Source organism: Helicoverpa zea, chromosome 9 (assembly GCF_022581195.2).
Source record: "Helicoverpa zea isolate HzStark_Cry1AcR chromosome 9, ilHelZeax1.1, whole genome shotgun sequence".
In the NCBI taxonomy this organism is placed as follows: Eukaryota; Metazoa; Arthropoda; class Insecta; order Lepidoptera; family Noctuidae; genus Helicoverpa; species Helicoverpa zea.
In genome coordinates, this window is record NC_061460.1 from 1,322,032 (window position 1) to 1,341,068 (window position 19,037).

Genomic DNA, 19,037 nt, shown 5'->3' on the forward strand with positions numbered 1-19,037 from the left:
TCGCAGCACGCAATAAAATCTTATTTCACTCCAGAGATTTAACATTTTCCATCTATTTATATAAAATAACCGCTGAAAACTCCCATAAGGACATAAACAGATTCATCAGCATAAAAATATTAGCAAAGGAAATTTTACGATTCCATTCTGATGCAGGCTCCTTCCTTGTATCTCATAAATTAATTTTACATTCATTGTTTGTGTTCTATGCTCTCCTGGTAATAGTTGTTGGGAACTCGAAGCGTTTTGATTTAATTATGTTTTTCTTTGCAACTAATTTTGTTTACTGAGAAGAATAAATTGTCGGCGCTAAGTTTGCCAAGTGAAAAATGTTAATGTACTTTGTAAAGAAAGAGCTTTTACTGAACTTCCTTGGCCTTATGATTTTATAGCCCTAATTAATTTTTCTGCAGTGCAGATTAATCACGAAGCAACCAGAATAAAATTGTTATACCCCACCCATGTTATGTGATTCTTTATACCTTCTTACGTATTTTGTGAAAAGTGTACTAAAATCAAAATGATGTTGGCGATCTAAACCACAATATCGAAATAAAATAAGCGTGAATTAACAACAACAAAAAAAAAAAACGTTTAGGGTGCTCTTTTTTGTTAACGAACTGCCGCTGGCTGGTTTGAAAGTTTTCAAATTCAGTTTGATGAAAGTTGAAACTAAATAAACTGCCAGAAATTTTACGGAGTTACCCATAGCCATGTTTGTGACCTAGATAGAAGTTTTTCCTAGCTATTGTTTTATGCTAACAGCAGAAACTTATTTTTTACGTAACTTAGATGTAAATGAAGAGATGAAAAGCTATGGGACTCATACGTCGTTTGCCTTGATATAAATATTTGTGCCATTTTTATTTTCATGAGTACAAGGAAATTAAAATAGCTACATGTCAAAGAAATAGTCACTTTACATAATTTAATATGATGCATAACATTTGAATGATATAAGATTTAGATTATTTTTTCGATACATGTAACACGACGTAATCTATGTCTCTTCTTCATGAGCATTTCTAAGAACTGCATCCATTTCTTAGTAGTAACTTAACTTCTCATAGCTATTCTGCCTAGGTATTTGTTATCAATTTCCGATCACTGGAATCGGACAACTTTTTAGAATCGGCCTACGTTTAATTGAGGATGAATATAGCGCAGTGTTCCAAAGAACCGATTCCATCTGCGAGAATCGATTCTCCGAAAGAAAACAGTCCAATTGCTTGTTTTCAATTTACTGTTCCTACGCCTCGCCTGAGGGAAATCGTTCCAAAATATTTCAACAGATTTCATGCTAACGTAAACATTGGTTCGTGCACCAGGAGTTCAAAAGATAGGTACAGATGCATCGAGCAACCGTATATGTTGTACCTACAAATAGGATGCATTCAAATAAAATATTATTTTTATCAACTACACCAGTCCTGTGTCATGTAATTGGAGCAATTCAGTTTGCTGACAACAAACGCGAACACAATCATGCACATAATTGATTAAAATTCTCAACAGAATTGGAACTAAGCTATTAAATCGGTTTCCTATTCGCTGCACGGCACTAATTAGCCAGCTATCGCATACTACAGCAAAATTGGGGTATTATGCTAATTCTACAATCTAGCGCTTTCAGCGTTGAGCTAGCAATCTGCTAAGTACAAGCTTAGCGATAGTTGCTACATCATGTGCGATATGAACGCGATTGTGCTCAATGGAGATTAGCGTGTATAGGTGTTGAAACTGTGACGGCTTATTCATTTATGCGTGCCTGGTGCCCGGCTATGGTGTGCGGTTATTTTATTGCGCGCAAAAACGTGTTAAAGCGAAGCGAAAGCTAGTATTAAATAAATAAAGTTTGAATAGCCATCAATACGAGTTGGCACCGCCAGCAGCACCCGTTCACTCCGTTTTGTGGTTATCGTGTATATCCTCCGAGCCTTTTTCCCAATCATGTTGGGGTCGGCTTCCAGTCTAACCGGATTCAGCTGAGTACCAGTGCTTTACAAGAAGCGACTGCCTATCTGACCTCCTCAACCCAGTTACCCGGGCAACCCGATACCCCTTAGTTAGACTGGTGTCAGACTTACTGGCTTCTGACTACCCGTAACGACTGTCAAGGATGTTCAATGACAGCCGGGACCTACAGTTTAACGTGCCATCCGAAACACAGTCATTGGTGTCTAAGATATACTTAGAAAAGTTGCATTGGTACTTGCCTGACCTGGAATCGAACCCACGCCCTCATACTCGAGAGGTTGGTTCTTTGCCCACTAGGCCACCTTGTCTAAATTTTTATATTAGCAGCAGATTAATTAATTCTTCTCTTATACCTAAAAAATAAAGCCGTCCCCAATATAGTTGGGAAAAAAGGCTCGGAGGATGGACATACCTTACAAATAAGTTACTTAATAACTATCTCGTCATGAGTAGATTTTATAACCATTTAAAAATGGTTTTATGCGTATATTTTTTCAATCTCCAAACCATAAAACGCTATCAAAACAAAAACATTACAAGAACAGATGCAGAACTTCAAATTATTTCGCAATACAGTACAAACAAACACACTAAAATCTGTTACATTTAGCACATTGTGCAAAATTAGTTTCCAACTTCTTAATCAGTGTCCGCGCTTAACAAAAACTGCACAAAGTTTGTGCAAACTTGTATATTGCACAATGTTATCGGTATTGCAAAATCTGAGCAATGGTTTTGCTGGGTAGCAATGCACAGTAATTTTCTTTGTGAATAGATCGTAAAATGATATGGCTGGTGTAAAGTAAGTTTGTTTTATAGCGAAAAGCGGTGAAATGTATACTGATTTATTGCTGTTTTAGATTCAGTGTCCTGTTTCATACATATATTACGCTCGAGAGCAATAAATCGTGGTCAGTTAGAAATATTGCACTCACCTACTTCTTTCGTATTCCCGTCAACTTCGTAATATGTATGGCAAAATATATAGCACAGTTAAGATAGTAGCTCGTCCTCCCCGTTGATGGCAATTATTGTAATGCCCTTATAATTCCTTAACATTTTTTCATGAAATAAGCGTCGCTCAAAAGAACTTCCTTGTTTTCATTTCTTTAATGAATAATTTAAAAGAAATTATGATTACTGCTACTCGAGAAAATAAGATTCTGTTTCATAATTTATTTAGTAGCAGATGGAATTCTAGAACATTTTAATGGAATTAAACGTAGGAAAATAACAGGGCTTTAAAATTAACTGAATAAATAGGTATATTTTGACGCGCAGTTGTGATTTGACCTTTAAACATCGAATAAATCATAACTCTGTTTAGAAGCGCTAAGTTTGGTATATAACTTCTAAAACATATGCCGTCTTACCACAAAAACTTTTTAACGTCAGTTTAAGCCTTGTCTAAAAAAATGACAAATTATGACGTTGACATATGGTTCATTTTGGAGCGACATTTTTTTTAGACAAGTGTAAAACAGTGGTTAAAGTTTTTGTAGTAAGACCAATGGTGTCCTAGTACATAGTCACTGAGGTTACTGTGGTAATTGTGTTGAATAAACAAACAGCTTACAAATTAATATCAAATAGCACATCTGCGTTTATCTGTGATAGTAAGATAGTTGATTGGTTTATGTGAATTATATGTAGTAACTTAAGAAGATTAACTATGTACTACTGGTTTGTTGCCCGCGGTTCCACCCGCGTTCTGAAGGAACTACCTCCCGCAGTTACATGTACTTAAAGTATGTTTTCCTGTTTTTGGTTTCACGCTAGAACTATTAATGAATTTAAGTACACAAAATAGTCCACGGGAAGCGGCTGAAATCACGGCTAGCACCTGTATTAAAGATAAAGATAAGATGAAATCTCCAAAAAATATGTATGTATATAGGCACATTTTACCCATTAATAAAGATTCTCTTTCTTTTGTCCGCAGTGATAGCCACGGCACACAACATAACATTCCTGGAGGTTCCTCGATACGGCGACCCCCACCAAGAAGCGAACCTGATCTGCCACTATATGAACGACCACGATGACCCGGCCTTACACTCCGTCAAGTGGTACAGAGGCAACAATGAGATATTCCGGTTCACGCCAGGCCAACAGGTAGGTGTACAATACTTAATTAAGTACAAAAAGAATTAGTAAAAAACCAACTCCGTCGAAAAAAGGTATATTGAACAATTGTTAGGGGATTGTTGTATGGAACACTAGAATACCCATGCACATTGCAGACTTAACAGTCGGCCGACAATTGACCCGAGGGTTGGCTAGCCTTTTTAAAGAAAATCTTGATTCCAATCGAAGTTTTCAGGCGGCCTGATGCCGACTAAATACCTGATCTTTGTAATGTGCGTACCATTCATCTTCATACTGTTTTATGAGCCCAAAACAACCATCGGTCAACTAAAAGTTTGCAGTCTTACTTCTTTAGCTATAATTTCCTCGTGTGTCCCGGGCATTAGCGACTGACCAACACTGCCAACAGGTGGGTTGAGAAGTAAAAACGTTGAGAAGTAAAAACGTTAATGATGTAAAAAGAGGAAGACGTTGCAAGTTATATTATGATTTGCGAAATGTGTGTTTCACCCGTGTCCGGGCTAAAAAGTCGACTACGTAAGTGTGTAAAATTTGACGCATTGGAAAAATTGTTTTATGCAATTTACACAAGGTTCGTTGTATTAGGTACAAGCAGTAGAAGTCTGCCCTATGTCTTCAGAACTTTGACACCTATCTCTTTAGCTGCCGAACTTATCTGTCAAGCTGTCTTGTCACCTTAGTGGCTTATGTAATTTAATGTAATTTATGTTATCATTGTAATTTCAGTACTATAGCATATTTTTGCCCTGTACTTAACAATAAAAAAGCCGTCTTATTTCGCCACGAAGCCTAATGGCCACTTGAGAAACATTACATATAAAAGCTAGCCCAGATAGTGGTCGAATGAGTTTCTACAAAAATCCATTAGCAAAAGCATTATCATAATTAAATAACAATAAACAATGCGAAACAGGGACCTTTGAAGTAGCTAAAAGTATATAAATAATATACAAAAACCTTTTCGAAATAGCTGTAATGGGATAAAATGTCTACGAATTAAGCTTTAAGTTGTAAACAATGTTGCGTGTTGTTAACATTTTTGAAAAGGATTTTTCAATTGTTTTAATGTGTAAAATAAAGAATATTTTTGATTACCAATCGTGATTTTATGGAGGTTCTAACAAGATACCCTGTTTTTAGCCATCAATGGCAGTGATAAAAGCAGAATGTATATTTTTGTGGATCTTTAAACATAGGTACATAGACATCCTATTTGGGAAACAACAGTTATTGAATACTCCAATCTTGTTCTGTACACAAAATGTACCAACATAAATATGTTCTAGCAATGTTTTAACGTTTTTCGTATGAAACTTTATTTACATATTTTAGCGGGATTAGAGCAGAAATGGGTTGTTGCGGTTTGCAAAATAAATAACACTGGATAAAATGGGAACGTTCGTTGGTTTTTTGTATTTTCCAGGTCCCGCAAATACAATGATTTTGTCAACATATTTACATTTTAACGATTCTATTGTTTTTTGTACGAAGCTTTTATATGCGTGAAACTGTAATCTTTTATCAGATAAAATATTATCTCGGAACGCGTTGTGTCTAATTTTCTATTCAGCGGTAATGGAAAATATGGTTTAAGTGTTTCCAAGAGGATGATTGAATATTCGAAAAGGAACAGGCTTTTGTATTTTAAATGAAACAGTAGCTATTCATCTTTTTTGCGTTGTGTAGGTGTCGTGAAAATTTATGTATTTTTTTTGCTTTTATAGTGGGCTTAGGATAGGAACTATATCATCATCTCCCGAGCCTTTTCCCAGCTATGTTGTCGTTGTCCAAACTATACCATTTCAACTTTAAGGGCCCCTACGCATTGTGCGGTTAGCCGGAATGCGGTCAGCCGTGCGGCTGACCGCAACAAAAGGTTTGTATGAGAATGTAGTTTTCATTCGCACTACGACGCGGCTGCCGCCCGACCGCTCCGGTCGTTCTGAGCGCTGCGGCCCGACCGGCGGCCAGCCGGACGGTCGCTATACACACTACGCGGATAAGCTAGTTTGCGGTTGCCCGCCATTGACGGTACACGTGTTCACCAACATTCGCGCATTTAACTGATACTTTATTAATATGGATTTCGATACCGAAGAATTTATAATCGAGATACAAAATAGGCCAGCAATCTAGAATACTAAATCCGCAGAATATTCCGATAAAAACCAACCGCAAACCACTACGGTTTCTAAACGCACTTTCCGGTTGGAGTTGCGGCTATCCGCCACCCGGCTAACCGCAAGCGCAACCGCTTCCTACGGTTATCCGGACGGCTGACCGCACTCCGGCTAACCGCACAGTGCGTAGGGGCCCTAAGCCGATTTAATCACACGATTCATAACGTGTGTCTAAAGCTCATTTAAAAAAAAATGCTGCAAATTAAAATGACCAATATCTCCAAAACCATAAAGTCGAATTTCGAACACATCATCAACAGCCATACTAACCACCTACTCTCTTACAGCCACCGACGAGGACATTCAACTCGACTGCCGGGGGCGTGTCCAAAGGCAGCTGCAACCTGAACAGCTGTGCCATCAGCGTAGTGCTGCCGAGGAACTATAACACGAAGCTGTCCTTCACGTGTGAGGTCTCCACTGAAGGCCCAAGGTTCGCTGTCGTTAAGCAGACGAAGAATTTAACTGTGGCTGGTAAGTGGTAGGTGGTTCATGTACTAGGGTCGCAGATGATTTGAAGAGGTTACCTGAACAATAATACTAAGCTGTCCTTCACGTGTGAGGTCTCCACTGAAGGACCCAGGTTCGCTGTTGTAAAGCAGACGAAGAATTTAACTGTGGCTGGTAAGTGTAAGCTGGTTCATGACAATTAGCCGGTTGATGTACTAAGGCTACAGAAGGTTTAAAGAGAACAGCAGTCTAATCTCTCCATTCCTCTAAAGTTGGCTGTGGGAGAACCAACGGAGAAACCAATTTTGCACTATCGGTATTTTTTTGTAAAATGTTAAATGTATTCTACGTATAGGTAAGCTGTATTACTGCTAAGTTTAATCAAAATATATCGGATAGTTTCAGTAAAGTGTAAACGAGTAACGATCATATCGTTCACACATATACACAATCACATGACATTGCAAACGGGGACTAAGATGGCTCGATTTCAATTCACTAATGCAATACAGACGATTTATAGAGAACGCATTATATCTTTAATCGAGAAGTACCATAAGTAAATATAGTTCTTAAAAAATATCGTGTAAAAATAAAAAAGGAAAATAACCCTGGTTTCAAAGAGTTGTGCAAAAAGTTGAACAATCACAGCTTATCAAGTAAGCGAGCAACTAACTTGACTTGCTAATAGACCACTAATGGTTATCCCTTCCTTTTACTCGTAAGAATATGAATTTTAAATTGAAATCAAGTGGCTAGAACGACTTTTTTCTTGCATCTTTAGTACCTAGTATTTCCTGGAACTGGTTGGAAGTTGTCCTGTTTTAATCAGAGATTTATCTAACGTATTATGTGTCTTCAAATATTTATATGTGTAAGTTCAGACGTTTGCTGTGACATACAGATGTCAGAATTTACATTTATTGAAATTTCGAGAACATTTTACCATCTACTTTAATTTCATAATCTCTGAACCATTATTTACCTAATGATATGAGTTAATTTAACTAACATATACTATTTCTTCGCCGCGGTTCCACACCATTCCGATGAAACAACCTTTCTCACCCGTATATAAAGTAGCCAATGTCCTCTCAGACTATCTGCGTTATTAGGTATACAGAAAGTAATTTCATTGAAATCTTTGAAGTAGGCGTGAAAGCCGGACAGACAGACAGACAGAGTTTGTTTCGCATTTATGATACCTATTTTTTCTTACACAGTGACGTTAAAAGAAGACCCAGTGATCACAGGCATCCCGGGTACAGTGCAGCTCGGGGAGGATGTGCTGCTGAACTGCACCACGCAGCCGGCCATGCCGCCCGCTAATATTGTGTGGTACATTGATGGACGACCTGATAGAGTGAGTATATAGTATTTTAAGTACTTCATAGTGATTTTGATGTAGTTGGAGGTGAATTTTGCTTCCTAAAAGAAATCAGCCACTTGTGTAGACTTGGGTCACTTTCTATTCACAACATCGTGTCCGTCATCATCCTCCGAGCCTTTTCCCAACTATGTTGAGGTCGGCTTCCAGTCTAACCGGATTCAGCTGAGTACCAGTGTTTTACAAGGAGCGACTGCCTATCTGACCTCCTCAACCCAGTCACCCGGGCAACCCAATACTCTTTGGTTTTGACTGGTGTCAGACTTACTGGCTTCTGACTAACTTAACGACTGTCTAGGATGTTCAATGACAGCCGGACAGTTCGTCGACATCGTGTCCGTAATAAATACCTATTAATTGTATATATGTAACTAATTTGCCTACTTATGAGTGTGGGTCAAGAACTCAAGATCCAAGTAGGTACAAAAAAAATGCTACAAAAAGTTTGTATTTTGAAATAAACGCAATATTCAGTTTCTTCGTAATTTAGAAGCTTTTATGTTGAATCGTTCAATAGTGGCTCGGATACACCGATTTCTGAACGGTTGATAGCAAAAAATTCGCCCGTTTAGGTACCTACTCGTGTATCATTTTTATGAAAAACAGTAGGTACTTATATACATATTTACCTAGCCTTTTATTAACGGGTCGGCTGCAACTTCATTCATGTACGCACGTGTAAAAGTTTATTAACAATTAATAAAATTAACTTATTCGTCACGTGGAATCATTCTTCGTTTAATTATTTTCCATTGTCCACAGACGGAGCTAGGCCTCCTAAACAACACACAAGTTTCCTCAGCCAATGACTTCGGCCTCCGGTCGAGTTGGCGGTCCCTTCGGCTAAGGGTGGCCACATCCAGGGGCTTCATGGCCTTACGCTGTGAAGCCACTCAGCCCACGTGGCCTCCTTACACGAAGGCCACTAATGCGACCCTGGTAGTTGCGAGGTCGCCACATTTGTCTATGTTTACAGCTGCTGGTGAGTTATGATAGCCTAGTGTATTTTGCATGTTACTAATTAATTTGGCTCAGTTCAGTTCAGTTACTGGACTAAACTAGACAAAATATAAAAAGGAAACTCGTCAAGGATAGAAAACTGCCCTTTCAGTGAAAAGAAAGCAAGCTATTTATAATAGGCATGATGACAGTAATTAAAAATCATTAAAATATTATACTTATTAAATTAAAGTTGAAGCTTGGAATATAAAACGCGCATTGTTTTCTTTTTTAATAATGTGATTAATATTTATTTTTATAAAATAAAACTACGAAATAAGGCAATCCGCCATGATATCTTGAACACCAATCAGAGCGCGTGACGTCTCCTTTTGGTCGACGCATTAAAAACTCGCACAAACGTCACATTTCGTATTGTAAACTTCCTCTGCGAATCTCTGTGTTTTCATTAATTAATTGTTTATAACGAGTACTATTTGAATGTAAATGTTATTAAAATCGAATATAAAATAACACGAATCATGAAGCAAGGATTGATTAGGCAAACAACGCTAATTTGCCTAGAATCGATATATGCTAGGAGAGTTTTTGGCATCAAATAAAGATATCTTTAGGATGCAAAAAAGATGTATTATGCCTTGTGTAAACTAAAAGTAACAGACAGTTGTGCACCTTTTTAGGGTTCCGTACCCAAAAGGTAAAACGGGACCCTATTGTTTTCGCTCCTCTGTCCGTCCGTCCATCCGTCCGTCCGTCCGTCCGTCCGTCCATCCGTCCGTCCGTCCGTCCGTCCATGTTGGATTTTTCACAGATGATATATTTCTGTTGCCGTTATAACAACAAATACTGAAAATTTGAATAAAATAAATAATTTGGGTGGCTCCCATACAACAAACGTGATTTTTTTTATGGTACGGAACCCTTCGTGGGTAAGTCCGAGTCGCACTTGGCCGGTTTTTTACCATTTAGACCTCGTACAAAACCTATATTATACTAGAATCTAGAAAACTATGTAAAAACTTACATCAAAGTGATCTTCACAAAAATAATGGTGTGGGTAAAAAATACTGGGCAATATTGGTTTTGAATCTCGCCTTGCAAGTTTAAGCCACTTTTTTCGTATTTTTTAATGTGAGAAACCAGAGAAACGTACACAAATAACTTAAAATGAGTTGTTATGGATGTGTTCTTACACTGGGGGACCCCACACCACTTATACACTTTCGAATTCATATTTAATAATACAAAAAAACTTAATTATTGAACGAGCGTTGTTTACTTGCATCTTGTCAATCCAAGGCGTGACGTCACAAGTGACGGCATGACACTGACAAGCGTTTTCGTGCCGGATTCAAAGTGGACAGAGAAAAATGCAATTATTTGACAAAAAAACTTCGCATTTTTTTTAAATTAATGATTTTCCGTATAAAATAGACGTATACCTACATCATACAAAGGAATTTAAAAATTTGTCATCATGCCTATTCTCAATGTATTCATCTGTAAGGTACTGCAGCCGTTTCTTTGATTAGTCCTGGAGCACAACAGTGATGAAAACTTCACAGCTTTCGCGACAACTAGTTTACATCAAAAGACTAATTAGCATGCCATGCTACCCTAGTAGACGTAATGAAGACAAGACGACGGATGACTTGCATACCGTTCCACGATTCTGGTGAAAACCGCTTAATTCTCTTAAGGGTTATTTGTCTAATTTCGTAAAGGGATGATAGCGATAACTTTAGAGTCTGCGCGAGTTTTAGTGAAGGTTTCAAACTATTCGGGAACTCGCGAGATATTCGAGCTCAACTTTATCTACTTATCCTATACATTTTGCTCATAACAGACAGGCAGGTATGTAACCTAGCTGAATATGTTTGAAGTATTTCATAAACGCGCTAAAAATATCGACATCAAAGGAATTTTAATTTGGCTACAGCGAAAATTTTTGCTTCTAAATTATGATCAAAGATAGTTTGTCAAAAGATAGTATTTGTTTAAGAATTCTGTATTTAATACATTAAGAGGACGAATTGGAATTTTTGGCGTCAAGGATCTCAATTTTTCTCAGTAAATACAAAACGGATCAAAATACAACTTGGTTACCTGAAAGTTCATGATATAAACCTTATTTTGTTAGACGTAAAAACATGATTAGGTAACTTTTATAACAGAGAAAAATATATCAAACATACCACTTTTTAAAAAGAGATTCACATATTATGGGCAAACGGGACCTATTTAAGCCTCTTAACTTTTTTAGTAGTTGAGTATATACATACTCTTTAAAATTTTAGAAGGATTTTTTATCAAATTATCATTTCTAAATAATAAAATTACAAAACCATTTTGTCGCTTACGACTTTTAGTTATAAGCTAGCGCGCGTATTGTTATCCTCGCCCCGCTCAGACGCTCCGACCCCTTTTAGCGCCTTAGATGCGCGTGCCGGTTATGGAATTATTGTTGACCAATTCGTCGCCTTAAAATAGAAAGGTAAAAAAGGTTTTCTCATAACATATGACTCCACTTACAATACACACGCTGCTTTTCAACTTTACATATTCAACATCAGAACAGTCCAATTTTTGATTTTGCCTGAAATTGGACATTGACAAAAGGCCGAGCCACGAGCCATGAGCAATTTCTTGCTCAACTGGCTAGCCACTGAAGTAGCGGCAATTACGAGTTAACATGGACGCACACGACTCTCAAATAACCCGTCCAGTTCGATAACAAATCTATTATTGGTCGAATGGTTTTCTCTGTTATCAAAGAAAAGTTAATAGCCCGAATGCTTACGGCTGGGCGGACGAAGAATACTATGGAGCGGTGTATGCTATATTAATGTTAGCTCGCTATTTCTACTTGCGTGAATATGAAAGTAAACTGGCGTTCGATGCATTTCAAAAGGTTGCATTGTCCTGGGGTGAAAGAGATGGTAGTAGTGGCGTGTATAGTTTCGTCTCTGTTGCACGTTGAAACAATGGTGCAGGTTGCATGGGCGATCTAATATGAATATAGGTGATTGTGTCGGATAAATATGTACAGTTAACTGTTAATCAAAACGATTATAATTTATGACAAAAGCTTACCTACAGGTTTATCATGAGAAAATGCCTTTTGTACATCACGATTTTTTTGTTAATACCTTTGTTCTTACCATTATTCGTTTGTTGCAGGTTCAAGCTCAACCATATTGGAAGCAACAGTATTGATAGTCGCGATGTGCATCTCAGTACATATATTTTCTAATTACAGTGCCTTGAGTGAAGTCTAATCGATGCTGTAGGTGTCAGCTTAAGTATCGAGCGATTAGTATAGTTAGATATCAATTGTATCACTTGCCATGTTTACACGGAAAACAGAAGAAGAATTATAAAAATAAGGAACGAGAGTGATTTGCAATCAGGAAAGATTTATTGCTCAAGCGTTGACGAGTGTGCAACCATTTCAAAAGATGATCTCATTATTGTCTGAGCTAGTTCTCTCTAACGTTTTCCAACACCACTCTCCTAGATTCCACTGTTCGCCTAGTACCACTTCACAAATACGCTAAGCGACGTAAAAGCACAATTATGTGCAAAACTGAATGAGACGATCGTTAGTGTAAAAGTACCATAATAATACACTATCCATCCAAGTACTGCATCTACATAGATAATGACAGCAGTTAGTGATTTGTGGGGAACGGAAAACAGTATTTTTCTTCTACCTTTGCTCGGATTCTTCTCTTGTAAATATCAAAAATGTTTCAAGTAAAAATAAAAAGCATCCCCATTTGCAAGGAAAAATAAGTAACCGTTAAATTATACGCTTTATCATTCACATTCAACATCAAAGAATTTTACTCTCAAAGAATAAATAAATTCTCGAATTATAAATATTTATACCCATACACGTTCTGTACTATGCAGAGCATCAAAGAGTCTCCGTATCAATTGTATCGTCGTAAATACATAACACGAACAATCGTAGGAACATTCAGTGATCTTTTATTTCCGTTCACCATTCAATATTTATGAATTCCTGGTACATACAATCAAGTGTGAGTCTCTTTTCGCGTGTAAACATTGTATGCGTAGCTGTGTTATTCGTTTGTGGAAAATGCAACGCGAAATGTTCTTGTTTGGATAGTTAGGGAATGTGTATTGTTTCATTATTCTATTTCACCAGGTAAAGTTTACTTACATGATTTGAATTTCTAATTCGTATTCATGTCCAATGGGAGAACCGGAGAACAACGTATAAGCGATGAATTATTGGTGGTTATTATCTGTTCTGCTGCTCGCTAAATCACCAAAAATAACATCTATTTGGATCCTGGCCAAGGTTTAATAATAATTAGATAACACGTGAATACTATTTGTATCGAAAGTAATTAAAATTTGGTTAATTGAAAGAAATATAAATTAATGACACTAATTTATGAAACGTGCAATTTTGACTTTAACTGCAGTTCCAACTAAAACACCAATTTAAAATCAACTACACAGTGCATACGTAACCAGGGCGGCAGAACCGATGTGGAGTAAAAACAACACATTTGAAATTATGTTAATATTTGAGTTTGCATCGTCCGCAGTGTCTGTAATAGGCTTTGCAATGGTGCTGGGGTATTCGCGCCTCAAGCCTTTGTCAGGTCCCATAAGCTTTTATACAGCACTTTGACCGTACCTCCACTGTTTTACTCGCAATAATGCGCTGTTTTCTGTTATCACATTTATTTTTGATGTGATGTGAGTTTTCATGGCGGTAGGTATGAAAGTTTCCAAGTAAAAGTGGCGATTCCAGTTGGAAGTTTGTTTTTGTTTGTTCCCCTACAAAGTATGGCGCTGTATTTTAGATAGGAGTAAATGTGAAAATAATGCTCAGTAAATTATAGATAGGGTCGAAGTTTTATTAACGTTTTTATATAAGTATTTATTAACGATGGAACACAGCTACGTGAAAAGTGATAATTGTAATAAATAATGTCGTAAAAAAAACAAAATATTATTATAAAAATCAATTATTCTATAAATAGCAAGCACTGAATTTCGATGTTTTATGTCACGAGAAAAAATAAAAATTTGTAATATTTACATATGTTGGAGGGGCTGATGCGAATACGATTAAGTTAATGTAATGTACAGAGTAAGGCCGGGCCGCGTCGTGTTGACAGTTAAGCGTTAAACTTCAGTTTAACTTAGCCGTTAAGTTGCGGTATAGTTTTAAAGTTAACCCACTTCATAGTTGATGTACTGTGAAAGTTTTCAAGTTATGCCACATACAGATATGAGCAAAAAAGTTAGGTTTGACGTAACGACGACGGCAAATAAAATAAGAAAAAAAATGTGTCTTGTCTTAGGTATTTTCTTTATTGTCTATTGCAGTAATTTGACGACGTATATACTATTAAGCAAATGGGGTGAAACGAAAAATGTCTACAATATATTTTCTTGTATTCGGCACTATATTAGAATGAATCAAAAGAGATTTTGATAAAGCGACTAAGATACCAAATACCTGTCAAAATATGCCGGGAAAGCTAGTAAATGCTTTTAATTTACACATAATATTCATTACATAAGTTTTTCCATAGCTTTACCTTATAAGCCCCTTTGTTAAGATGAATTTAAAATGGGAACTATATTTTTGCTTAAATCCGCCATCTTGGTTAGCTGTCAACGCGATGACGTCAAATTGTTGTTAGAATACATGTTAAAGAAATTGTTTGTACGTTGTTATTATTATGTTTTTTGTATTTTCATAAATTGCTTTTGTTAGATCATTGTGTCATTTATTTTGAAAAATAATGTGTACTGTCCTATTGTCTTTATTGTTTCTGAGTGAAAGTGTTCTTTGTGAAATATGTTCTCCTAGTAATGGGTGCAAGATCCGACTGGTCACAGAGATTAATTAAAAGGGTTTCAAATTCCTATTTTGAATATTTCAAATTACTTTTTAATGATGATAACAAAAAGCCATATGAATAGAAAAACATCAATGATATTCGCGGGCTGCGCTTTTCCAACAAAGATCGTATTTCAATGAGCTACGGCAGTTGGTAGGCAACAACATATCTGCGTTCAAATTTCGAACAAAAGTTTGTTTACACGGGACGGGACGTTGCGTCAACGAGAATGTTACTCTCGTCCAATTCAAACCAAACAGAACGTATGAAAGCGTGTACTAGGACGAAAATGTCATGAAAAAGTCAAAATTTCAAATGGATTTTATTGAAAACCGAGTTTTTATACGTTACGTCATCCCATGTAAATGGAACAAGGCATTTATTTGCCTTGTTGTAGAATCTATTTTAGAGCAATAGTTATAACCATTGTGTATCTACCCAAGTATTAGGAGAGCAGTTTAATAAGAAGGTTTAAATACAAATATTATTCCTCTTCTATTTTTTCATGTCCTAACGTTCCTATAACTCTTCTATTGTATATACTTATATAGCATTGTATTACTTTGGTGCCAAACTTAGGTACCTATTTGTTAATAGCGAATCACTCAAATTCTAGACTTTGCATTTAAAAATGTTTTATACAGCTGAATGGATGTCTGACGCGGGGTAAAAAGTTGCTTTTATGATTATTTAATGTGGCTTTCAGAAGATGAACAATCTATTTAAGTAGTTATTTTATGAAAGGAATAAAAATGTAATGAGATCTTACGCATGAAATATTTTTGCTGTCCTCATTTCTCTTTAAAAAATCTAACAGAATAAGTAAACTACAAAAACGTTATAGTTTAAAAATACCGCAAACAAAATCTATTCTTCTTTTGTTTCGTAAAAAATCTAATTCCAGTATTTTACAACACACGTTTGCGAAAACGCAGATTCGCGCGTAAAACTGTAGTGACGTCATCAAAATTCATGAATCCGTACCATCCGTACAATCCCGTACGTAATGTGATTTAAAAACGACTGACGGGGCGCGGCACGGCAGCTCGTGACGTCACTACGTGTAACATTTGAACACATTCCATGTTCTGCTGTATTCCTGGTACACATACTCGTTAATACCAGGTGTTAGGTTTGGTTTTTAGATCAAAATAAATATACTCTTTCGGTAATCTGAGATTCGCAGAAAATGTAAATAAAACTACTTACCTAAGATTTTCCTTTCGATTGAAATACAAGAAAACATTCCAAACACTTAATATTCCAAGAATTATCTTCAAAAGTCTTAGGTAGGTATACAGTTATTGTTTTCTTCACGAAAATCTCTTTCCCAAATCCTATCCTCAAATCAATTTACGATAAAAAATGTTTTCAACACTTTCGTTCTAAGAATTTCTCAGATCGAACAATCTAGAAGCTATATATTCTAGAATTTTCTAAAGACGTCGCATAAGGGTGTTAATGAAGGCATAAATTTGATTTCTATCGCCGAATTCGCACGTTCGAGCGTTCTTAACAAGGTCGAGATACAATGGTGTCAAATGATGGTGAAGTGTCGGCACATTGTCTACAAAATTCACTTCTTTGGGTTCGATCTTAAGAAAAACTGGCTCGAGAGAAGTTTTATTGGCTATCGGAGACAAAAGTGAGGAAAAATTTGTAGTGGAGGTACGGACAGCAAAAGTTGGTGCGGATAGAAAGATGTACATTGTATATACAATGTTTATGCGACATGATGTATGAATTCATTACTTAGGTATTAAAGGAAAATAAATCTTATGACTATTCCAAAGGATAATCCATATAAATAGAAAACAAAAGGGTGACCATGTCCTTGCAGAAATAAAAGTTACAGCCACTAGGGTGACCACATCGCTGCAAAGGCAAAAGACCTCACAATAACATTATAATATTTACTTCTCAATATTCCTTTGAAATTATAATGCATAGTTTAAGATCCCGACATACATTTCTACTTCCATTGTTACGACGGAAAGAATTGTATTTTTCTTCAGAGAATGACGGAATATTTTGTACTGGCAATGTTATAAAAACAAAGTGAACTATAAAATGTAGTAGTTTCAAAGTTTATTCAGTGAGTTTTCTTTGCTAATAACATCGTGATATTACATTGTCTCCGAGAAATGTAAAGAAGGAACATTTCAGCTGTTTCAAACATTTTAATGCAGGAATTCTTGTCACTTGTCATGCCAAATTATAAATAAAATTAAAGTTATTATTGTGTAAATTGTATATAAAATTAAGACAGCTAGGTAGTTAAAGATGTCTAAATTTAATAAATCTATAAAAAACATCTATTGACGACTCTTTTTGTGACTTGTTTTAAGTGATTGGGAGATGTTTTCAGTGTGTTCATAACTAATAATTACGCTCTGTTTAATGTTTTAATTATATTTACGAAATAGCTGTTCTCGCCATATAAAATCACAGTTGTATATTGTTAATTGTATGAATATGTATGTGTATGTCAAGCCCTATGTTTTTTACTAGCAATATTTTTTTACATCTAAAAATATAAAAAAATGTATTATACCTATTTATGTTAATTAACTCTCCCAATTTATTTAAAATAAAATAAACATTATAATTGTAAAATTTGATTTCCACGTGACTTGTATTTTCAGTTTATTAGTGATCGTCCACTTTGTATAAATATTGGTCAATTTTGAACACTATCAAAATATTCTGTGATACATTCGTTTGTTAGTTTAATATTGCATTATATAAATATTATGTAACGTAATATATTGTCATTGGGTGTCACGTTCTTAATGGCGATAAATAAATGTATTTAATGAATTATACGCATTTTTTATTTTGAAACTTCACATAAACTACCAATTTGGTTCAATATTGCGGTACTGTTACATTAATAGTTAATTTAATTAATGGAAACCTAATCCCTATTTAGTTTCATATTTAATTATCTACAGAATCGAATGCGCAAATTAATACATAGCTTAAAAATTGGTTAATGTTACAAGCCGTAATTAATGACGCAATGTTGTATTTTGATTGCAAAGTGGATAATTAAAATAACTAGGTAGTAGTTTTGTGGCAATCTGTTTTGCTAGTTAGAACACTTTTTACACAACACATTAGTGAGAAATGTGAGACTTCGTCGAAATATGGCGAATTCAAACAATACAACGTGAAACGAACAAATTGCAAAACAATTGCAAACACAATTTATCCACGGCATCTCCGAGCACAAACAACATTTATTCTTCCTCATTTTACAGGTAACTAAAAGTATATTTTTACACAAACAGCATCGTGCAATTTTTATTCCATTCATACAAACATTTTGAACGGTACAATAACACGGAATCGCAAACCAACCGCGCATTAGAAGAAAAGAGGACGCTAGCAACGATTTACGGGTCGCGAACTCCGAATACAGCGGTTTTTATCGCAGAACTACGTCGCTTCATGCTCCCCTGGTATATTTTTTCTATAACACATATATGTATACAGAATAGAATTTAGATTGTGCAAAGAACTTTAACGAGTGGGACTCGTCCCATTGTCTCCTCGTTCTTATGTCGGCCTGGTATGTTAAATACGTGAAAGACAAAACATGAGTCTCTTTTCTCGAAATTAAAACAAAGGAATAACTAAAAAAGGTAAACAAACATACGGAGTTCCCATTTTGATGCGAATATGAAGACCGAAAAATAATAAAGCAGTTTCGCTGAGCTTTTATGACAAAGCTAAAATTATTCTTGAAATCTGAATATATTTGTAAAATTCACTTCTTCTTACTCCGATGTATGAAAAACTTTGATGAAAATTATTCATCAAGCTTTTGCGTAAATTATAGTTCGGCCATTCAGAGAATGCGTTCCTGACACGTCGCGATTGAACTGACGACGTAACTTTGCAATGGCGTTGCAGTTACGATAAAAATATTTTTGCTGGTTGTTTACCGTTTTAACAATTGAGGAGCATTAAAACAACATTATTATATCAATAATCAATGAATGTTATAATTTTGTGCCAAACTGAGTGTCAAATAACTTGGTAAACAATATTTTTCTAAATCTATACTGCGCTATT

At 35.8% G+C, this 19,037-nt stretch overlaps 1 protein-coding gene across 1 annotated transcript in view; it reads left to right on the forward strand.

The window, feature by feature from the left end:
• The window catches only part of LOC124633378, a 29,435-nt gene extending 11,657 nt beyond the window's left edge, over positions 1-17,778 (forward strand). The window contains exons 2-6 of the mRNA XM_047168568.1: positions 3,920-4,092; positions 6,554-6,740; positions 7,940-8,079; positions 8,866-9,085; positions 12,244-17,778. Of these exons, the coding sequence (XP_047024524.1) occupies positions 3,920-4,092; positions 6,554-6,740; positions 7,940-8,079; positions 8,866-9,085; positions 12,244-12,341 (818 nt within the window). The 3' untranslated portion in view covers positions 12,342-17,778. The remainder of the gene's footprint in view (positions 1-3,919; positions 4,093-6,553; positions 6,741-7,939; positions 8,080-8,865; positions 9,086-12,243) is intronic.
• Positions 17,779-19,037: the final 1,259 nt, after the last annotated feature.